The sequence below is a fragment of the Carcharhinus amblyrhynchos genome, chromosome 2 (assembly GCF_965287045.1).
Source record: "Carcharhinus amblyrhynchos chromosome 2, sCarAmb.v2.hapA, whole genome shotgun sequence".
Taxonomy (NCBI): Eukaryota; Metazoa; Chordata; class Chondrichthyes; order Carcharhiniformes; family Carcharhinidae; genus Carcharhinus; species Carcharhinus amblyrhynchos.
In genome coordinates, this window is record NC_137325.1 from 27,538,298 (window position 1) to 27,559,644 (window position 21,347).

A 21,347-nucleotide genomic window follows, 5' to 3' on the forward strand; every position below is an offset into this window, starting at 1 on the left:
GTGACCTCTGAAGCAGATCATGGTTGAGACAGAGTTACAAGAAACACATTCTAGCCCTTGTTGATTCTGTAGGCAATGATGTTTGGACAATAAAGCTCCTTTTTTCAATATGTTCTTTATATAGGGAACTCTATGCTGCCATGAAAAACATATTGAAAAAGTCACAGGTCTTTGCCTCACGAATGTGAATAAAAAGCTAAATTTCATGGCAAACCAGAAGGGAAAAAAACAGTTTGGACAGTATTCTTATTTCCCTGTTTTTCTGTACTTTTTCTCTTCTGCGCTGTAAATTGGCCTTTTTTAAAATTTTCTTTCCTCATCCAAAAGATTACCTGCCTCTGGGTGAAGTGGGGAACATGTGCATTTTATTAAGGACATAGTCTAGGTGGACAACTATTTGACTTCCTTTGGTGTCTGGCCCCTTTAAGGGGTGATTGGCTGATATGGTCACATGACTCAGGAAAACCAATCATGGGACCAGGGTGGGGATTTATTCTCAGAAGCGTGGGCTTTTGCCTCAGCTCAATACCGAACGTTGACTGGCAGCATTGAAGTTGCAAGATAATATGTTCTAAATAAACATTAGTTGTTTCGTACCTAGCTAGTGAGACAAAGTTATTACATTAGCGACGAGGATAAAACAGAAAACTTGTGGCCTGAAGACATGAATGCAGAACCCGTTGAGGTCGAAATCAGGTTACAAAACAGAAGTGTGCTGCAGGAAAAATGCTTCCATTCAGTCGATTAGATCCTTTTGATGACTCCATTGAGGATTGGACACACAATGTAGAATGTCTAGGTTATTATTTTATGGCCAATGGAATAGGAGGGGAAAAAGATCTGTGAAAACCAATCAGGAGGCCAGGGTTTGGGGGGGGGGTCCAGATCAATACCAGGCACTGACTGGCAGCCATGAAACTGAAAGACTCTGTAAGGTAGCATGTTGTAAATAAATGTTTGTTACTTCATACCTAACTGGTGAGTCAAAGTTTTTCCTTGTTCTTGCATGTTTGTCTTTGCAGAAAACCCTTTGTACTCAAATCCCACCTGGTCTGCACATAGACTGGAAAACCCACTGCTGAGTGTTATATTATGACATTTGTCTTTATTCCTGGCCAGATTCACTGCCCTTCACCTTAAGGCCTCTTTCATGCAAATCCAGGAAACTATCCAAGGCTGGCAAACTATTTTGGGAAATCTGGACGCTGCCTGCAGCCACCATTTGCAATTTCCTCCTCAAGTTGCCCAGCATCCTGACTTGAAAATATATTGTATTGTTGGTGTACCTACACCACTTGGACTCCAAGGTTCCAGTAGTTCAGGAAATTAGTTCGCCACCACTTTCTTGAGGACAGTTAGGGAGGGGCAATAAACGCTGGCCTTGCCAGCAATACCCACATTCCATGCATGAAAAAAATATCCATGTTTTTGGAAAGCAATTGAGTACAGGGAGAACACGCCATGTGATAGCATAACTGGTACTTACTAGCAATAACATACAAAGATGCTGAAAACAGGAACTCAGCAAAAAGGGAACCTTTCCCTTGAACACTGCACCCTTTTTTCATATATAATGCATGTAAAAGGTGCTATAGCAGGATGTTGACATGATCAAAAATGTAAGGAGAGCAGGTCTGCACTCATTTGCTGACTCCGTTCCGGAACTAGGACGTCTGTTGGTATGGCTCTTAGGGTGTTACGGCATGCTGTCGTGCTGCAATGGTTGGTGCTGCTATGTACATGAAATCTGGCATCAGTAAATATTAAATTAAGTTTTGAAATATGCATGTAGCTAATTTTGCCTGATTGGATAGACCAGAATGCATGTTATATTTAAAGGCACGGAACAGGATTATCTGCATGGTGGTATGGTGGTTAGCACTGCTGCCTCACAGTGCCAGGAACCCACGTTCGATTCCTGCCTCGGGTCACTGTCTGTGCAGAGTCTGCATGTCCTCCTCGTGCCTGTGATGGTTTTCTTCATGATGTGAAGATGCTGGCGTTGGACTGGGGTAAACACAGTAAGAAGTCTCACAACATCAGGTTAAAGTCCAACAGGTTTGTTTGGTAGCACTAGCTTTCGGTGCTTTGCCCCTTTGTCAGGTGAGTGGGGAGTTCTGATCACAAACAGAGCATACAAAGGCACACACTCAGTTTACAGAATACTGATTAGAATGTGAGTCTTTACAGCTAATCAAGTCTTAAAGGTGCAGGCAATGTGAGTGGAGATATCATTAAGCACAGGTTAAAGAGATGTTGCAAGCCCAGGCAAGTCATAGGAGTTACAAATAATGTGACATGAACCCAAGATCCTGGTTGAGGCCGTCCTCGTGTATGGAACTTGGCTATCAGTTTCTGCTCAGTGACTCTGCGCTGTCATATGTTGTGAAGGCCGCCTTGGAGAACGTTTACCCGAAGATCAGAGGCTGAATGCCCGTGACTGCTGAAGTGTTCACCAACAGGAAGAGAACACTTTTGCATGGTGATTGTCAAGCAGTGTTTATTCATCCATTGTCGTAGTGTCTGCATGGTCTCCCCAGTGTAGAATGCCTCGGGACATCCTTTCCTGCAGCTTATCAGGTAGACAACATTGGCCGAGTTGCAAAAGTATGTACCATGTACCTGGTGGATGGTGTTCTCACGTGAAATGATGGCATTTGTACTGATGATCTGGCATGTCCTGCAGAGGTTGCTGTGGCAGGGTTGTGTGGTGTCATGGTCACTGTTTTTCTGAAGGCTGGGTAGTTTGCTGTGGACAATAGTCTGTTTGAGGTTGTGCGGTTGTTTGAAGGCAACAAATGGGGGTGTGGGGCTGCCCTTGACATGTTGAAGACTTCAGAGAAGATGTCGTAGCTTCTCCGCTCCAGGGAAGTACTGGGCAACGAAGGGTACTCTGTCCACTGTGTCACATGTTTGTCTTCTGAGGAGGTCGGTGCAGTTTTTCACTGTGGCGTGTTGGAACTGTTGATCGATGAGTTGAGTGCCATATCCTGTTCTTATGGGGACATATTTCAGTGTCTGGAGGTGTGTGTTTCGATCCTCCTCATCTGAGCAGATCCTTTGTATATGTAGGGCTTGTCCATAGGGGATGGCTCCTTTAACATATTCAGGGTGGAAGCTGGAGAAGTGGAACATCATGAGGTTATCCATGGGCTTGCACTACAGTGTCGTGCTGAGGTGACAGTCCTTGCTGGAGATGTGTGTGTCCTAGTATGCAACTGATTCCAGAGAATAGTCCATGGTGAGTCTGATGGTGGGATGGAACAGACTATTTCAAAACTTAATTTAATATTTACTGATGCCAGATTTCATGTACAAAGCAGCACCAATCATTGCAGCATGACAGCATGCCATAAAACCCTAAGAGCCATACCAACGGACCATCGTTCACAGCAAACTACCCAGCCTTCAGGAGATCAGTGACCACAACACCACACAACCCTGCCACAGCAACCTCTGCAAGACATGCTGGATCATCAACGTGGATGACATTATCTCATGTGAGAACACCATCCATCAGGTACACGGTACATACTCTTGCAACTCGGCCAACGTTGTTTACCTAATACGCTGCAGGAAAGGATGTCCCGAAGCATGGTACATTGGGGAGATCGTGCAGACGCTATGACAATGGATGAATGAACATTGCTCGACAATCACCAGGCAAGATTGTTCCCTTCCTGTTGGCGAACACTTCTGCGGTCATGGGCATTTGGCCTCTAATCTTCAGGTAAGTGTTCTCCAAAGCGGCCTTCATGACACACGACAGCGCAGAGTCGCTGAGCAGAGACTGATAGCCAAGTTCCGTACACATGAGGATGGCCTCAACCGGGATCTTGGGTTCACGTCACACTACCTGTAACCCCCATGACTTGCCTGAATTTGCAACATCCCACTTACTGTCCTGTCTGGAGACAATACACATCTCTTTAGCCTATGCTAATGCTATCTCCACTAACATTGTGTGCATCTTTAAGACTTGAATAGCAGGTTAGTTGTAAAGACTCACATTCTAATCAGTATTCTGTAAACTGTCTGTGTCTTTATATGCCCGCCTCTGATCAGAACTTTCCAGAAACCTGACGAAAGAACGGCGTTTCTGAAAGCTTGTGGGTTTACTATCAAATAAACTAGTTGGACTTTAACCTGGTGTTGTGAGACTTCTTACCACATCTTTGGATTTCCAGCCGTGGGAATTGACAAGAATTAATAAGAAACAGCTGAGCACTTATCACGATTAGTGCCACTTCCTGTTCCGAGATCCCAAACTCTGATCAGCAGCCCTCCACCCTTCCGCCCCTGGTGACAATCAGGATCCAGGAGGCTCTGATCCACTCACCAAGCACAGCAGCCCCTGAAGCTGCCTCAGGCTGTAACTAAGACATAGCAGTGTCTTAGTTACAGTGAGGTGCAAGGCCCAGTATGTGAGGCTCCTCAAAACCTCAACATTTCTGCAAGGGAAAATGGCGTTGTGGGTGTGTGGTTTGGGGGCAAATGGGGTTGTGGGTGTGCGGGTTGGGGGAATGGGGAAGGGTAGGTGGTGTGTTGGGGTTGAGAGGGTGTGTGTGTGTAGGGAAGTGGGTTGGGTGGAGGGGTGGGGAGGGGGACAGTTGTGGAGGGGGCTGGTGTTATTTGTGAAGGGGGAGGGTGGGATTGGGAGGGTGTTGAGAGGGTGTGTTTGGGGGGTCTGGAGGCGCGGGGGAGGGCAGTTGGGTGGGGTTGGGGAAGGGGTGGGGTGTGTGTGCGTGTAACGTGGGATTGGGGGATTGTTAGGGGATGTGTGTGGGTGGGAAGAGGGGGTGAGTTTGGGGTTGGGGGATGGGCTGTGGACCAGAGGTTGGGTTGGGTGAAGAGTGGGTGTGGGGTTGGGGTGGAGCTGGTGGTGAGGTTTGGGGGAGCTGGGGAAGGAGTGGGGGATGTGGTTTGGGGGGGGTGGGAGGTGGGTGTCGGGTTGGGGATAGGTGTGGGGTTGGGGAAGGGGATGGGGATGGGCATGGGGCTAGGAGAGGGGGGTGTAGGCAGGGGTTTGGTTGGGTACTCCTGAATTTAGCACCAGTAATTGTTTGTTCTTTTCCCCTTTTCACAAAACCATTGCTGTAATTTACAGCGGCTGACTGGGTCATTATCATCTTGCAAAGCTATTAAATACTGTGCTACTGTAAAATAAAACTCAATTTGTGATGTGCTGTAATAGTAATATAAAAAACTTCAATTAGTGATATGTGTGCATTCGCATAACCTGAAACAAAAACATTATTGCATGGGCAGAAGGTTGCTGATTTATTGTATAATTTACACACAGTTCAAAAATCTGAGGTGAATGTTTTGTTAGCTGTGATTCAATGTTAGAAACTAGCTGGAGGATCTACTTCAGCGCAGGAGCTCCAAGCCTGAAGAGTTAAGTTATGACTTTCTGGTTCGTGTGGCCCCTTTTAATGTTAAAATCTCTGTCTCTGCTGCTGGGCGTCAGTGAATGCTCTAACTGGGGAATTATTCTAAATGTATTTAATTATTCATAAACTGGAGCTGCTGGTTTTACAAACCATTCTACATTTCCATGTAATTAAATTGGTGGGAGTTCAAATTGGCTTAGGATGACGCAAAACAGGTCTGACCAGTGCTGGTCTGAAGGGAGTTCTATCTCGGCATGGATCTGCATAGTACCTCTCTCTCCCCCCCTCTCTCTCGCTGAAGCAATTATTCTGATATTATAAACAGGGATGTGATTTTTAGGTCTGTCTTTTGAGCAGCTGGAGTGAAGATGGAGGCTGGTTTCTTTTCTTCAGGTTTGAAGCAGAGAGGCACAGTCTGCACGGCCCGAATTTTGCGCTTGGTGGGCACGCGTGAGCGGCAGGCCTGGACGTGAAATGCGCTTCTGCTGCAATCGGCTCTGAACGCTGTTTCACGCTAATTAATGAGCAGCCAACGCGTGCTGAGAAAGACTCAGCGCTGTTGAGGGGGGCAGGTGTGGAGGCACAGAAGTGTGAGGGTGAGAGTGGGCGCCTCTAACAAGCTCCATGAAGCTGGATAGCTCCTGCGGAGCTGCCTTCACTTGAGGTCTAGGCCTCTACATATTACATGAATTTAAAAAACACAGCAAACTATGCCGATGCAGCACTATTGAGCGCCTAACAGCAGAACTCAAACATCAGTCCCCGGACATCTTTCAAAAATTATATTTCAGCCCTGATGCCCTGGATCGAGGGACTCTAGCTGAGTAGTCTTCCATCAACAGTACAAGTGGGTGGGCTATGTAAAACTGCTTACAATTGACTCCCTAATGGGTTTAATTGTCAGTGGGTGTGCTTCTGACGGCTGCACGTGCTCAGCGAGCGAAATATCACACAAGTGTTCGATGATGTTGGGATGGATGCCCGATGCCTACTTGCCTGATCTTACGTGCTGTTGGGTTAGGCGTCACATGCTCAAAAGGTGGAAAACTTTAGCGTATGGATTGGAAAAAGTGGGTTTTCCAAGTTGTTATGATAACTTGGATTTGCAGTGTGAACTATACAGAAAGGCTTTTAGAACGGGTAGATAGGTTTCTGATAGACAAGGGAATTAAGGGTTATGGGGGGAAAGCGGGAAAGTGGAACTGGTCCACTTCAGATCAGCCATGATCTTATTGAGTGGCGGGGCAGGCTCGAAGGGCTAGATGGCCTACTCCTGCTCCTATTTCTTATGTTCTTATGTAACTGCGAGTTGGATACATGTCCACCTCCAGCGAGTGGACTTCATATGATTGTACAGAATCTCAATCTGAGAGGCGCACAAGATAAAGTTAGAGTCCTTGAAAATCCATACTAAATTGTGTATCCAGCTCCGAACCAGCAGATAATGCACAATCATCAGGAAAATGCAGCATGTATCCTTGGAGACCGTGGTCTTTGTCTGGAGTTGTCTCAGATCGAGCAGCCATGCAATATGTGATTTTAATGTCCGGGTCATCAGTGTATCTTTCCCCTCTCGCCTTAAACCTATGCCATCTAGTTTTAGACTTCCCTACCTTTGGGAAAAGACCCCACTTGGAGTACTGTGCGCAGTTCTGGTCACCTCATTACAAGGAAGATGTGGAAGCTATTGAAAGGGTGCAGAGGAGATTAACAAGGATGTTGCCTGGATTGGGTGGCATGCCTTATGAGGATAGGTTGAGGGAGCTTGGTCTTTTCTCCCTGGAGAGATGAAGGATGAGAGGTGACCTGATAGAGGTTTATAAGATGTTGAGAGGTATAGATTGGGTGGATTCTCAGAGGCTATTTCCCAGGGTTGAAATGGTCACTACAAGAGGACACAGGTTTAAGGTGCTGGGGAGTAGGTACAGAGGAGGTGTCAGGGGTAAGTTTTTCACTCAGAGGGTGGTGGGTGAGTGGAATCGGCTGCCATCGGTGGTGGTGGAGGTGAATTCGTTGGGGTCTTTTAAGAGACTTCTGGATAAGTACGTGGGATTTAATGGGATTGAGGGTTATAGGTAGGCCTAATAGGTGGGGATATGATCAGCGCAACTTGTGGGCTAAAGGGCTTGTTTGTGCTGTAGTGTTCTATGTTCCATGTTCTATGTTCTATATTGACTATGATTGTACAGAACATCGCAGAGAAGAACATACAGAGCAGTGTTGGTGCCAGTATACAGCCCTGTTTAACTCCAGTTTGACTGGAAATGGGTCACAGGACTCAACATCATCCAGGTCATATGGTGAGCACATAGTCATGGAACTGTTGTACCATTGTAACAAGTTTCTTCGGACAGCTGAATTCTCCTCTTCCAAAAGCTCTCACCACTGACTGTATCAGGCCTTGGTCTGGTCAGTTACCTGATGTAGAGGTCTATGTGCTGTCCTTGGCTTGGCATTTGTCCTGGAGCTGTCTCAGTGCAAACACCATACCAGTAATTCCTTGATATTTTCTCAAGATTTATCTCATAGAAACTTATAAAATTCTAACAGGGTCAGACAGAGTAGATTCAGAAAGAATGTTCCCAATGGTGGGGGAATCTGGAACTAGAGGCCACAGTTTGAGGATGGGGTAAACCTTTTAGAATTGAGGTGAGGAGAAATTTCTTTACTCAGTGAGTGGTGCATATGTGATATTCACTACCACAGAATGTAGTTGAAGCCAAAACATTGTCTGATTTCAAGAAGAAATTAGATATAGCCCTAGGGGCTAAAGGGATCTAGGGATATGGAGGGGGGGGAAAGAGGGATCAGGATATTGAATTTGATGATCAGCCATGATCATAATGAATGGCGGAGCAGGCTTGAAGGGCAGAATGGCCTACTACTGCTTCCATTTTCTATGTTCCTATGTTTCTGAAACCACATTGGTTTTCCTGTTTGAACGGTTCAGAAGGACTCTGATGAAAATGGCACTGGTGATGGAGAGGAATGAGAATCCTCTACGGCTTTTGCAAAGTTGACAAGTTCCCTTCTCTTTATGCAGGGGAACAAGAGAAACATTTTTGCATTCTTGCTCCTAGCTCCCACATTGACTGAAAGAGTTTAATGAATTTCTTGAGCAGGTGCTGACCTGCGCCTTGTAGACCTCAGCTGGAAGGGCAACAGTTGCAGAGTTGTGCCACTGGACAGGAGTTTGATTACGTTTAACATTTCTAACGGTGCAGGAGGGTCATCAACAGAACAGTTGATGGCAAATTGTGACAGTCTACTGATTGCTTTTACATTGATGGGTGAAGGTGAATTGAGGATGTGGTTAAATTGCTCGTCCATCTTTCTAGAATTTGGACTTTCTCTGTGAGCAGTGCTGATCCGTTGGCACTGAGAACTGGTGATGAACCAATAGATTGGAGCTATAAACAGCTTTCGGATATCATAGAATTTCTTTTAGTCTTTTTAATCTGCACATCAATGAAGTTCATCTGCTTTCTGATTCGCCAAGTGTCTTTCATCTCTCTTCATTAGATAGTTCTGCAGATGTTTTGATAGGCAACGTGTTTGGATAGTGATAACTTTTCACTGAGGTAAACCCTGAATAGTTAATATCTCTCCTCCAGTAGTTCTTGGATTACTTCATTGGTTTCATCAGACCAATCCTTGAGGTTTACAAGAGGTAGGGACAAGGACCTCTACAGCAGTGGAGTGCACTACATCCTTGAAGATTGCTCAGCCATTCTCAATGTTAATAGTGTCCATTTTTGCTGTTCACAAGATAACTCTTGAATTTCTTTTGGAGATTTCTCCCATGCCTGCCTTTTTCACCCTTGAGACATTGAGATGCTTCTGTGTCTGAGGGTGTCTAGGGGGAAAGCTCTTGATGTTTAGCTTGGTAAGATGGTGGTGAGTTGAGATGTCAGCATTGCACGTGACTTTCACTACATGCACATCCCGGTCCAGCTAGCAACGACACAGTTAATTAGATGCCAATGCATTGAATGGGAGTGAAGCCAAGACAACTTGGTGCAATTAGGGAAGTGGAATATTGTGTTCATGAGTAAGAGCTCATGCTCAGGACAGATTTTCATTGAGGAGATGGTTGGTGTTACAATGTCCAATCCCGCTGTTTCCTCTGGCCCCTACCCATGTTTGGTGATCTGTTGCATTGAAATGACCAAGTATAGTCAACAGCAATAATGATGGATGATTTTAATATGCGCATAGACTGGATTAATCAAACTGGCAAGGGTGGCCTTGATGGAGAGATCATTGAATGTATTAGAGATTGTTTCTTGGAGCAATATGTTGTGGTACAAATCAGGGAGCAAGCTATTTTAGATTTGGTATTGATTAATGACCTCATAGTTAAGGATCAGTGGAGAGATTTTCCCCCAATTCCCATTGATTCCAGTTTTGTTAATGCTCCTTGATGTCACACTCGGTAAAATGCTGTCTTGGTATCGAGGTTAGTCACTCTCCCCTCATGTCTGGTATTCAGCTCTTTTGTTTGCTTGAACCAAGGCTGTAGTGATATTAGGAGCTGAGTAGCCCTGGTGGAACCCAAATTGAGTGTCTGTAAGCAGGTTATTGCTAAGTGTCACTTGATTGCACTGTTGGTGACATCTTCAACCCCTTTAGTGATAACTGAGAGTAGACTGATGGGGCAGTAAGTTCTGCACACATGAGGACGGTCTTAACAGGGATCTTGGGTTCATGTCGCACTGTCTGTAACCCCCATGACTTGCCTGGGTTTGCAAAACCTCACTTACTGTACTGTCTGGAGACAATACACATCTGTTTAACCTGGGCTTAATGCTCCTTTCACTCACATTGTTGGCCACTTTAAGAGTTGAATAGCAGGTTGGGTGTAAAGATTTGCATCCTAATCAGTAATCTGTAAACTGTTTGTGCTGTTATATACTCTGTCTGAGGCCAGTACTCTCCATTCACCTGACGAAGAGGGAAACCTCGAAAGCTTGTGAGTTTACTATCGAATAAATTGGTTGGACTTAAACCTGGTGTTGTCAGACTTCTTTCTGTGTTTACCTCAGTCCAATGCTGGCATCCCCACATCATGAGCTCTGGTAATACAGAAACAGTAGCAATGGGTCTTGCCCTATTCACAATCCACTGACCTTCCTGTCTTCAGTTCTTTGTTCTTTCCAACTTAATAACATACAAGTCACTGCTTCATCCACAGAGACCTGCTTTAAAACCAAGAGCTGTTTAAAGACTGGCAAACAGAAAACTTGTATTCAGAAAGAACTTTACTTGTTTCCACTTCACACAATTCCCAGTCTGTTCTGAACTGACAAACAGAAAATTCAGCCCAACCCAATTGCAATTAGCCTCCTATTTACCCTTTGCTTCTCAGCCATTTATCTCTATGTCATATGGGAATTTCTTGGAACCTAATGATGTCGTAGTCAGAAAACCAATTAACCCTCTTTCAGAATACTCCCAGTCCACTTTGGTCTTGAAGGACATTGTATGAAAGTAAGTACAGGTTTCCCCTAGCACATCTTGTGGCATGTTCAGGAATGTAGTGTGTGTAGATAGGAGTGCAGTGAAAAGGGCTGGTTGGGCCGTGGTGGCTGTTCCCTCTTCTGAGAAATTCTTACATTGGACTAAAGGAAAGCTTGCAAACCCTCAGCATTTTCTGTAGAGGAAATATCACTTGTGGTTTAGAATGGTAGGTTCTCCAGGCACCAAGTCAGTTCTGGATTTCAGAATTTCTTGGAGTAGAGGATGACAATAGAATGCCTGACCGTGAATGTGAGAACCAGAAAACATCCTAAATATGAATGTCTACCTGAAACATAAAGAGCCCGATTTGACCATTTGGCTGCACGTCCACTCTGGGAGGAGGGGTCACCTGCAGAGTGGCAGTGGATACCCCTGCCCTCCTCCCTCCCCACTGATTGCCTGCAGAGTGGCAGTGGATCCCCTGCACCCCCCCCCAACAGATTTCTATCCACCCACGCCCCCCTCAGTGAACGATCATGCCTCCCCCCCCCCAACCACCAGACAACGCTCAGCCCTCTCGCCTCTGCCCCCTCCAAGATACATCTGACCCGCCTCCTCCTTCTCCTCCCCCCTGCAGTGGATGCTCTGACCCACCTCACTCCACCCCCCCCACCCCTCCCATTCCCAGAGGATGATCTGGGTCAGAGAGCCGTTGCAGGCTCGGAAGCCACTTTGGAGGGTCCCCTGCAAAATAGAAATCGGCTTTGGATTTTTATTTTGCAGGTCACTTACAGCGCGGATTCGGAATGGACCAGAAGAAAGTAAAGTGGGACGTGGTGGTAAAGTTGGGCTTGTGGTTCATTAAATCGATTTCGATGCATGCTTATGCATTTAAATTGTCGGACTGCCGGATTCGGGTGCTGACTGGATCCACGCCCGAATCGAGTGTTGGTAAAGCTGCGATTTGCATGGATTCATGTGCAGATGGCGTTAAAGGCCCGACACCCAAATTTACTGCTGTTTTTCAGACGTGAATTTTTGGTAAAATCTGGTCCAAAGTATCAGCTTGATCATTATATCCACTGATTTGTTGAGGTGCCCATTATCATCAACAGGAGACTCTGGTGAGTTGCTTGGATCTGCTCAAAAATAACCCCTGGACCAATGGTGCTTCCACACAATAGATGTCAGAACTGAACAGATTGCAGCGTATTCTAACTCATTTCAAAATGAGCCTTTAATAATTGACATACAGATAGATAGATAGAAATTTGTCTTGAAAACTTTGTACAGGTTCACAGTGAAATGACTATTATCTCACTGGGATTTACTGAATTAGCAGGGAAATCGCCAAGTCCGTTCAACAGGGACAGCAAATGAAGTGTATCCACTCACCTCGCCACAGCCACCAAAGAGGAAAGAACAGAAGGAGCAAATTGTAACTGGAGAAGAGTCAGTATTTCGTGCAAAACCAGTCAAAGTGAAGCATGTCAAGAACAGTATTGACAGCCCAAAAGTTGTTCGGGAAAATGGTGAGTTATTTCTTTAGTGTTCTCTGTTAAATTGTGCACAGATTTTTGTCGCAGCATTTGAAGAGTCGCCCTTCTCCCAGAGGTTGCTAAAAGAATGATTTAACTGTACTCTTATCGATCAAAATGTTTAGCGATTATGCTATCTAGTTCTGCCAACCAATTGATTAAATTAGAAATTATTACGAGTCAGCATAGTCACAATTACTGAAGCAAGAATGAGCTGGCACAGTTAATGTGTCCTTCCTCCAAACAAGATTAACCATCTCCACTTAACATATATCCTAGTAGGGATGTTCCTATTTGATCATGCATTGGGCTGGATTTCACTGTCAGCAACAAAGCAGTGGCTCTCATCATTGATCTCAGAGAAAGTTGCCCACAAAGATCTATCAGCCCCTCTGATGTGGATTTCCCTTTTCTCATTGCCAGTTTGAATCTGGCACCAACCAAAGGTGATCTACAGGTATGTTCTCATCAAGCAGAGTAAGTAGCCAATCGGACTGAAATATTCTCACAGACATCAAAACGGGAAGTTATAAAACACTGAATCCCTTCACTTTCTGTTTCAAATTTTACAGATAATAATTGATCGGGACATGCATGTGGGATTAAGGTAGAATCCAAAATATTATTTCTAATTCAAAAAAAAATTAAATGTGTTATTTCTTATAATTGTTTGACATTCAACAAATATCAAAATCCAACTCTTAACAGAAGTCAACTGTTTTAACTCTCTCTATAATCGAAAGGCAGATGTTTACTTTAGTTTTTCTCTGTATAGTACCTTTAAATGTTTTCCTAATTGAAAGTAAATGGTTTGTTGCCTTTCTTACTTCCCTAATACCCACCACGGACCTCACTTACTCTTCCACTATGTCCCCCTGTCCCCCCCACTCGTTGTGTGTTTCGTGGTGATGGAGCAGTCTGCCATTGGCTGGCAAAGGGATCCTCTGTTCCTGCCACTGTTAGCAGAATTCCCAATCTGCAACTCCCCCACTGCAGGTTTGCCCGCTGGTGGAAACGGCTGGAAAATTCCAGCTAAAATGTTATGGTCTGCCGCTGCAACTGGAATAATTTTTAGCAATGACCAGGATATGTTTATTGAAAAGATTGCTTACAATGTATCATATCTTGATAACAAAACTGGATGAGACAGACTGACTAACCCCCAGTCCCTCTTGACCTGACTACTCCTCAACCCACCTGCTCATTCATCCACCCACCTTGCTCATGTGCCACTCTACCCACTCACATGCTCACCCACTCACTCATATACTCACTCACCTACACACATTGTGTCATAGAATCATAGACGCGTAGAATCCCTACAGTGCGAAAGACGGCCATTCGGCCCATTGAGTCTGCACCGACAACAGTCCCACCAGCCCCTATCCCCGAAACACCCTGTATTTACCCTGCTAATCCCCCTAACCTACACATCATGGGACTCTAACGGGCAATTTAGCATTGCCAATTAACCTAACCCACACCTCTTTGGAGCATGGGAGGAGGCCAGAGCACCACGCAGACATGGGGAAAATGTGCAAACTCCACACAGTTACCTGAAGCCAGAATTGATCCTGGGTCTCTGGCGCTGTGAGGCTGCAGTGCTAACCACTGTGCCATTGTGTCGTGAAACGCATTCCATGAAATGTTGGCCCGAACATTCTGTGGAGCACCAATCGCTGCCGGAATGCAGTTCTACTGCTACTTCTCTGCGTCATGATGGAGTTCTGCATTTCTGACTAGGCCTTTCCATTCCGGCTCCTTCAGAAACGTGGAGTGGTCCTCCTTTGCAGCGCTTCCTCTCGTAGCACTGGGTCACCAGGCGGGGACATGAGTGACGTCTCTTTTCATGCCACCAGCTGCAGTGATCTGGTAAGCGTTCCCTAACACACTGAAAAGCTTTGGGACATTTAAACAGCTTTTTGGTGTGTAAGTGAATGAGTGTATGAGTGAATGGGTGAGAATATAAGTGGAAAAGGGGGCAGATGGGCGAGGTGGGTGGATGAATGGGCAGGTGGGATGAGGGGTAATCAGGTCAAGAGGGGCGGGGAGTTAGTCAGGTTGCAGGGGAATTGGATTCATCCAATAGGAACAGAACGGTTCAGGCCAGTATTCTTATTTCCCAGCTTTCACTGCTCTTCCATTTTAAGGTATTCAAGACCAGTTCAGACTGCCCTATTTTTCCTGCTGGGAGGGGCAGTGGCATAGCTAGAGGGTGTTGCTCCCCCTAAGCACATCCCCGGGGCCCCTCAGATCTCTTCCCGAGATCTGAAGTCCTCAATCCGTGTACTGCAATTGCGGGATGCAATACGGATGCAGGTACTTCAGGCAGCGAGGAAGGCATGCAATCTCCCGAGTGGGCATGCAAACACGAGGATAATTACAGAGGCCGTGAAGGACATAAATATACAGCCACCGTGACGAATGGGCAGTCGAGACCGAACATCCCTTGCCGACAGACATCACCCGCCGAGACTGGGTGAGTAAATAGATTTGGCGATTATCCTAACCTGTCCACGTTGTAGCACATTTTTCTGTCCTTGCAAATAACTAGCGCAGTTGTGGAATGATCCTTTAGCCAGTTCAAATACGTAAAGGCCTACCTTCATTCTACAATGGGCAAGGATAGATTGTCTGGGTTAGCTTTGGCCTCCATTGAAAGACAGTTGGCTACTGAGGTAGATTATAATGAAGTAATAGAGAACTTTGCTAGAATGAAGCCCAGACAAAAGAGGCTGTTGTAGTTGCTTCATACCTTTTTCACACTGCTTCGTTTTGTTTTCATTTTATGTTTAAAATGTAAAATAATTAAATAACACGTGTGTTTTTACTATGTTTTGATTTTAAATACAAAATAAGAATGTATAATGAATTTAAAATTATTTGGTATGCATCCTGGCGCCATTTTTATGCGCTCACTCCCCCTAACTTTAGAACCTGGCTAAGCCCCTGGGGAGGGGTGAGGGAAGGAGTCGAGGATCAGTAGGGGGAGTCAGATTGGAGGTAACCTCGTGGCGGGGGGTGAGGGGTATTGGGTGGTAAGGACTAGTCACGTCAGGGGGTTGTCATTGGGGAATTCAGGATGTCAGTGGGAAGGCGGGGGCTGTCAGTTGTATAATTCTGTGGGAGTTAGATTAGCATTCTTCTTTTTAAAATTTCCGATGTCAGTGTCCAGGTGAAGTGTGTTAGGGCTCTCCGAAATCTTTGTTATTTCTGGAGGATACTGGGGAGCAGGGGAATTGCCATAAGGAGTCCAAGCATTCTGGATAATTCTCATAAGAGTCAGTGCATCGGGACATTTGCAAGATCCCGATGTGCATTTTGGGGCTTACATCCTTTCTCCCATGATCCATACACCGGATGATCTGGGCCAAAGTATAACACTGCATTTCCATGAAAGGTGGAAGGAATGGGCAGCACAGTGGTTAGCACTGCAGCCTTGGTTCAATTGCAGCCTTGGGTGACTGTATGGAGTTTGTGCGTTCTCCCTGTGTCTGCATGGAATTGCTCCAGTTTTCTCCCAAATCCAAAGATGTGCAGGTTATGTGGATTGGCCATGCTAAATTGCCCTTTAGTGTCCAAAGATGTTCAGGTTAGGGGGGATTAGCAGGGAAAATATTGGGTTTATGGGGGATAGGATCTGGGTGGGATGCTCTGCCGGAGAGTTGGTGCAGACTTGATGAGCTGAGTGGCGTGCTTCTAAACTGGAGGAAGTTTATGATTTCAATGATTACGTTTATATACTGCCTTTTGGCCTCTCTGAGTGCTTTATGGTAAATATAGTTGCTGCTGTAATGTAGGAAATTAGGTTGCTAATTTGCACACAAGAACCCACAAACACAAATCTTGTCTCTGACCTTAGTTAAGGGATTGATATTGCCCAGACTAAGCAGGACTACTCCCATGCACCTTGAAATAGAGTCACAGGATCTGACATCCAAAAATTGATTGAGTTCTTTAAAGTAATGTGAGCAGGTGGATTTCCCCATTGCCTCTCCACCTGATTACAGTCATCTTTTTTGAGGTTTTAGCATTCTTCCAGATCTTTGTATCATTGGCAAATTTGTTGGTAAAGAATGATCACTTTTGTCATGGTAAATAGTGAAGTTATAACAGCAGTGGTCCTTGTCATAATCCCTGGCGGACTCCACTCATAACCAGTATCCACATTGAGCCATAGACATTAGTAACCATCTTATGTCAATGAGAGTCGAACCAATTGCTTATCCAATTCAAGGTGCTTTCTCATTAAATACTTTTCGGTGAAGGAAGAAATGACTTATTATTTTTGCAACATGGAACTTCATATCTGCAACAGCAGGGGAAGTAGAATACATACAAAGAAGGAGGGTAAATACTTAAGTGAAAAATTGAAAAGAATGCAGAGTAAGGTCAGGAGAAAGGGATTGAATGAATAGTTCTCTCAGACAGCTGGCACTGGCATGATAGGGCGCATTCTTTGTGCTTTAAAATTCAGATCCTAGCTTCTTTACAGATGTAGTATCAGGATTTTGTCTGCAGATGGCAGTGAAGAACTGTCTTGTAGACAACAGGGACTCTACATCTGCAAGCAACTGGGAACGTTATTCTGACGATGACCAAGTTAAAATTTCTGGATTGACTTGAACATTCACCTTTTGAACAAATAATTTAGTGTTTTTTATTTCTTTTTAAATCTGCTTCCAGCACTATTTACTGCCTTGCTACATGTTATTGAAGTAACCATGTTATAGCCAATACCAGGCAGTCCTTGTGCCTGTGACCTTGCAGTTGAGTTGGAGAATTGATCAGGACAGATGGCAGGCACCGTCGGCACAGTGTATTGCTGTCAAAATGTGCTTTCAATCAAAGGCCAAGGCTGTGTTCAGTGTGGTACTGGTGTGAAAACAGTTGGGGGGATGAGTTTGGGAGAGGCCATTGCAAGGCTGACCCTGGCATTGCTTTAATATTTGATTCTCTCCATTATGTGTGTAAACTACACTGATTTTACATGCTCCTGTCCAGCCGCTGAAAAGTGAGGGTTAAAGTGACCTCTGGTGGAATGTAGCTGAGTGAACAGTACAGGTTTAGGTATCTTGCCAGGTAACTCTATATAAATACTTCATTAAAATCTTGCAGGGTGGTGGAGGAGGTGTAGGAACACAACCTTTAAAACAGAATGCAATTGAATAAGATGAAAAAGCTCCGTTCGTAATTGTGCAAAAGATCTTGCTAATTCGTGCAGAAAGGTCCTAACTGCCAATTGCTATGAACTGGATTTGTACTCTGATGGATGCCATATGAAAGCAAAGCTTTCTGTCTCTGTTGGGGTAGAGAGGGGTGCCTATAGGTGAACTGGCCGGGTAATGACTACCAGTAGCCATGGTTGTGGGAGCTTCCACGACATCTGTTTATCTTGGATATTCTAATTTGCGTAGACTTTGCCAGTGGGAAACCTCTTCCTTTAGATACAATAGTGATTTTTAAGGGGCGTCTGGACAAATACATGAATAGGATGGAAATAGGGGGACATGGTCCCCAGAAGGGTAGGGGGCTTTAGTTCACATGGGCGGCATGGTGGGTGCAGGCTTGGAGGGTCTGTGCTGTAATTTTCTTTGTTATTTGTTCCCTCAACAATTTCTTCATGGAAGGCAATAGTAGTTAAATATTTTACTGCTTTCAGTTTTTTTAGAAAGTGCTACATATTCTAATTAATAGATTTAAATACATTTTAAATTTTGTGAAGGAGAATTCTACATTGTAATTTTGGTTAAGTTGTTAGTTGAGGATTCAGTTCACTAAAACTTAGTGTCTTTGAACCATGAACACCTTTGCTGGGGAGAGACATGGGATTGTGTTTTCACAGACTCATATAGCACTGAAGGAGGCCATTTGGCCTGTCATGATTGATGCAGTCCATGTTGAAATGTAGCAAGACCTGGACAATACCCGGTCTTGGGCTGACAACTAACATTCATAAGTTCCAGACAATGACCGTCCCCAAAAAGAGAGGATCTAACCATTAACCTTTGACTATTTGGTGGCATCACCATCACTGAATCCCACTGTATCAATATTCTGGGGGTTACTATTGACCAGAGACAGAACTGGACTGGCCATATAAATACTGTGGCTACAAGAGCAGGTCGGAGGCTAGGAATCCTGTGGCAAGTAACTCCTATCGTGATGCCCCAAAGCCTGTCCACAATCTACAAGTTATAAATCAGGAGTGTGATGGAATATTTCCCATTTGCCTGCGTAGATGTACAGAGATGGTCCCTCCTTGCTGTTTGATTCTATGTTTGCTAAAATCTGTGAACAAAGGAAAATATGCTTACCTTGCAGTGTTCTATTTGAACCCAAAAATGTAGCTATGTCTCCTTTATACAGTGAGTAAATTGGTTTAGTAAGAATGCCATCAATTCAAAAGTCTATCAGAAATATCCCCCCAAAAGCAATTATTAAACTGCCTTGGATCCAAATAAACTCATTTAGACCTGCAGCTGCCTCCGTAAAGAATCAGAGTATTAGCCCTAACCGCATGGTCAGCATTCCATTTTATTAATAGCCCCTGCCATATGAAGGTCCATTCCTTGTTATTTTTACATCTACTCATAGTTTATCATCACTTCTGCTTAATACCAAGTCGATTTTGAACCCAAATGGCTTAATTTCCTGCTAATTTCAACAACTTTTATTTTCTTTAAAAGCTTCAGTTGTGGAATTCTTGCTAAGTTAGTCTGATGAAATGTCTTGGGAAAATCTGATTACAGACTGTCAGACGGATAAACATTGTTTGCCCATCTGAAAGAATGTAACTGGATTTGTGAAATAGGATCAATTGTTTAAAAACATAAAAGTTGACCACCAAGTATAGCTTTAATATACTCTTTTAATGAGCATTGATAGTGGCTGATAAAAATGTTTTTAAGCATTTTCTCCCGTGTAACACTTGCTATTAATTATTTGATTTGATTTTATTTGGTCCCTATAAACCATAAAGTCCACATTCAGTACACTGCAGTCATAAGTGAGCCTTTCTACTACACTGCAACATTGGTCTGAATGAGTGAACTCAGAATTGGAGACTGAATAGACTTTGGAAGCAGACTGCTGCCCCAAGCTTCATTCTGTTTTCTCTATTAACCGCATTGCACCAATGTTATGTTTGTCCTGTAAAAATTACAGAAGTCTGAGGTCACAGAACAACTGACTCAAGAGCAGCTTCTTCCCTGCTGCCATCAGACTTTTGAATAAACCTATCTTGCATTAAATTGATCTTTCTCTACACTCTCCTTTCCTTCTCTATGAACTGTATGCTTTGTCTGTATAGCGCACCTGAAACGATACTTTTCACTGTATACCAATACATGTGACAATAATAAATCAAATCAGAAAATCTTAAGTCATTTAGGCAAAGCCACAAATTTCCTCACACAATTGCTTCTGATGGTACTGATCTAGAACATAGAACATAACAGCGCAGAACAGGCCCTTCGGCCCACGATGTTGCGCCGACCAGTTAAAGAACAATGACCCACTAATCTAAACCAATCCCTTTTCGTCCATAAACCTATCCACGGATCTCTTAAACGCCCCCAAACTAGGCGCATTTACAACTGCCACAGGCAGGGCATTCCAATCCCTCACCACCCTCTGGGTAAAGAACCTACCCCTGACATCCGTCCTATAACTACCCCCCCTTAATTTAAAGCCATGCCCCCTCGTGCTAGCTTTCTCCATCCGAGGAAAAAGGCTATCACTATCCACCCTATCTAAACCTCTAATCATCTTATATGTTTCAATAAGATCCCCTCTTAGCCACCTTCTTTCTAGCGAAAAAAACCCCAATTCCCTCAGTCTCTCCTCATAGGACCTCCCCTCCATACCAGGCAACATCCTGGTAAACCTCCTCTGCACCCTCTCCAAAGCCTCCACATCCTTCCTGTAATGTGGGGACCAGAACTGCACACAGTACTCCAAGTGCGGCCGCACCAGAGTTGTGTACAGTTGCAACATGACGCTGCGACTCCTAAATTCAATCCCCCTACCAATAAACGCCAAGACACCGTATGCCTTCTTAACAACCTTATCTACTTGATTCCCAACTTTCAGGGAACTATGTACACATACACCTAGATCCCTCTGTTCATCCACACTATTCAAAGTCCTCCCGTTAGCCTTATACTCAACACATCTGTTATTCCTACCAAAGTGAATTACCTCACACTTCTCCGCATTAAACTCCATCCGCCACCTCTCGGCCCAGCTCTGCAACCTGTCTAAGTCTCCCTGCAAACTATGACACCCTTCCTCACAATCTACCACACCTCCGACTTTGGTGTCATCAGCAAATTTACTAATCCACCCAACTATACCCTCATCCAGATCATTAATAAAAATTACAAACAGCAGTGGCCCCAAAACAGATCCCTGAGGCACACCACTCGTAACCGAACTCCATGACGAATATTTACCATCAACCACCACCCTCTGTCTCCTATCTGCTAGCCAATTCCTGATCCAATTTCCTAGACTACCCTCAATCCCATACATCTGCATTTTCTGCAGAAGCCTACCATGGTGAACCTTATCAAACGCCTGACTAAAATCCATATATACCACGTCAACTGCCTTACCCCCATCCACCTCTTTGGTCACTTTCTCAAAAAACTCAATAAGGTTAGTAAGGCACGACCTCCCCGCTACAAAACCATGCTGACTACCTCCAATCAATTCATTACTCTCCAAATAACTATAAATCCTATCCCTAATAATTTTTTCTAAAACCTTGCTGACAACAGAAGTAAGACTCACCGGTCTATAATTCCCGGGGAAGTCTCTGTTCCCCTTCTTAAACAATGGGACAACATTCGCTATCCTCCAATCTTCCGGTACTATACCAGAGACCAACAACGACCTAAAGATCAGAGCCAGAGGCTCTGCACACCTCTCTTGCCTCCCAGAGAATCCTAGG

General features: G+C 44.5%; 1 protein-coding gene across 2 annotated transcripts in view; it reads left to right on the forward strand.

Moving 5' to 3' along the window:
• The window catches only part of LOC145353301 (uncharacterized), a 183,282-nt gene that overhangs the window by 61,182 nt on the left and 100,753 nt on the right, over positions 1–21,347 (forward strand). Inside the window, exon 7 of one of the 2 annotated variants that reach the window (XM_080203929.1) lies at positions 12,193–12,385. In XM_080203929.1, the coding sequence (XP_080060055.1) occupies positions 12,193–12,385 (193 nt within the window). The remainder of the gene's footprint in view (positions 1–12,192; positions 12,386–21,347) is intronic. The other variant, XM_080203938.1, reaches the window with a different exon arrangement.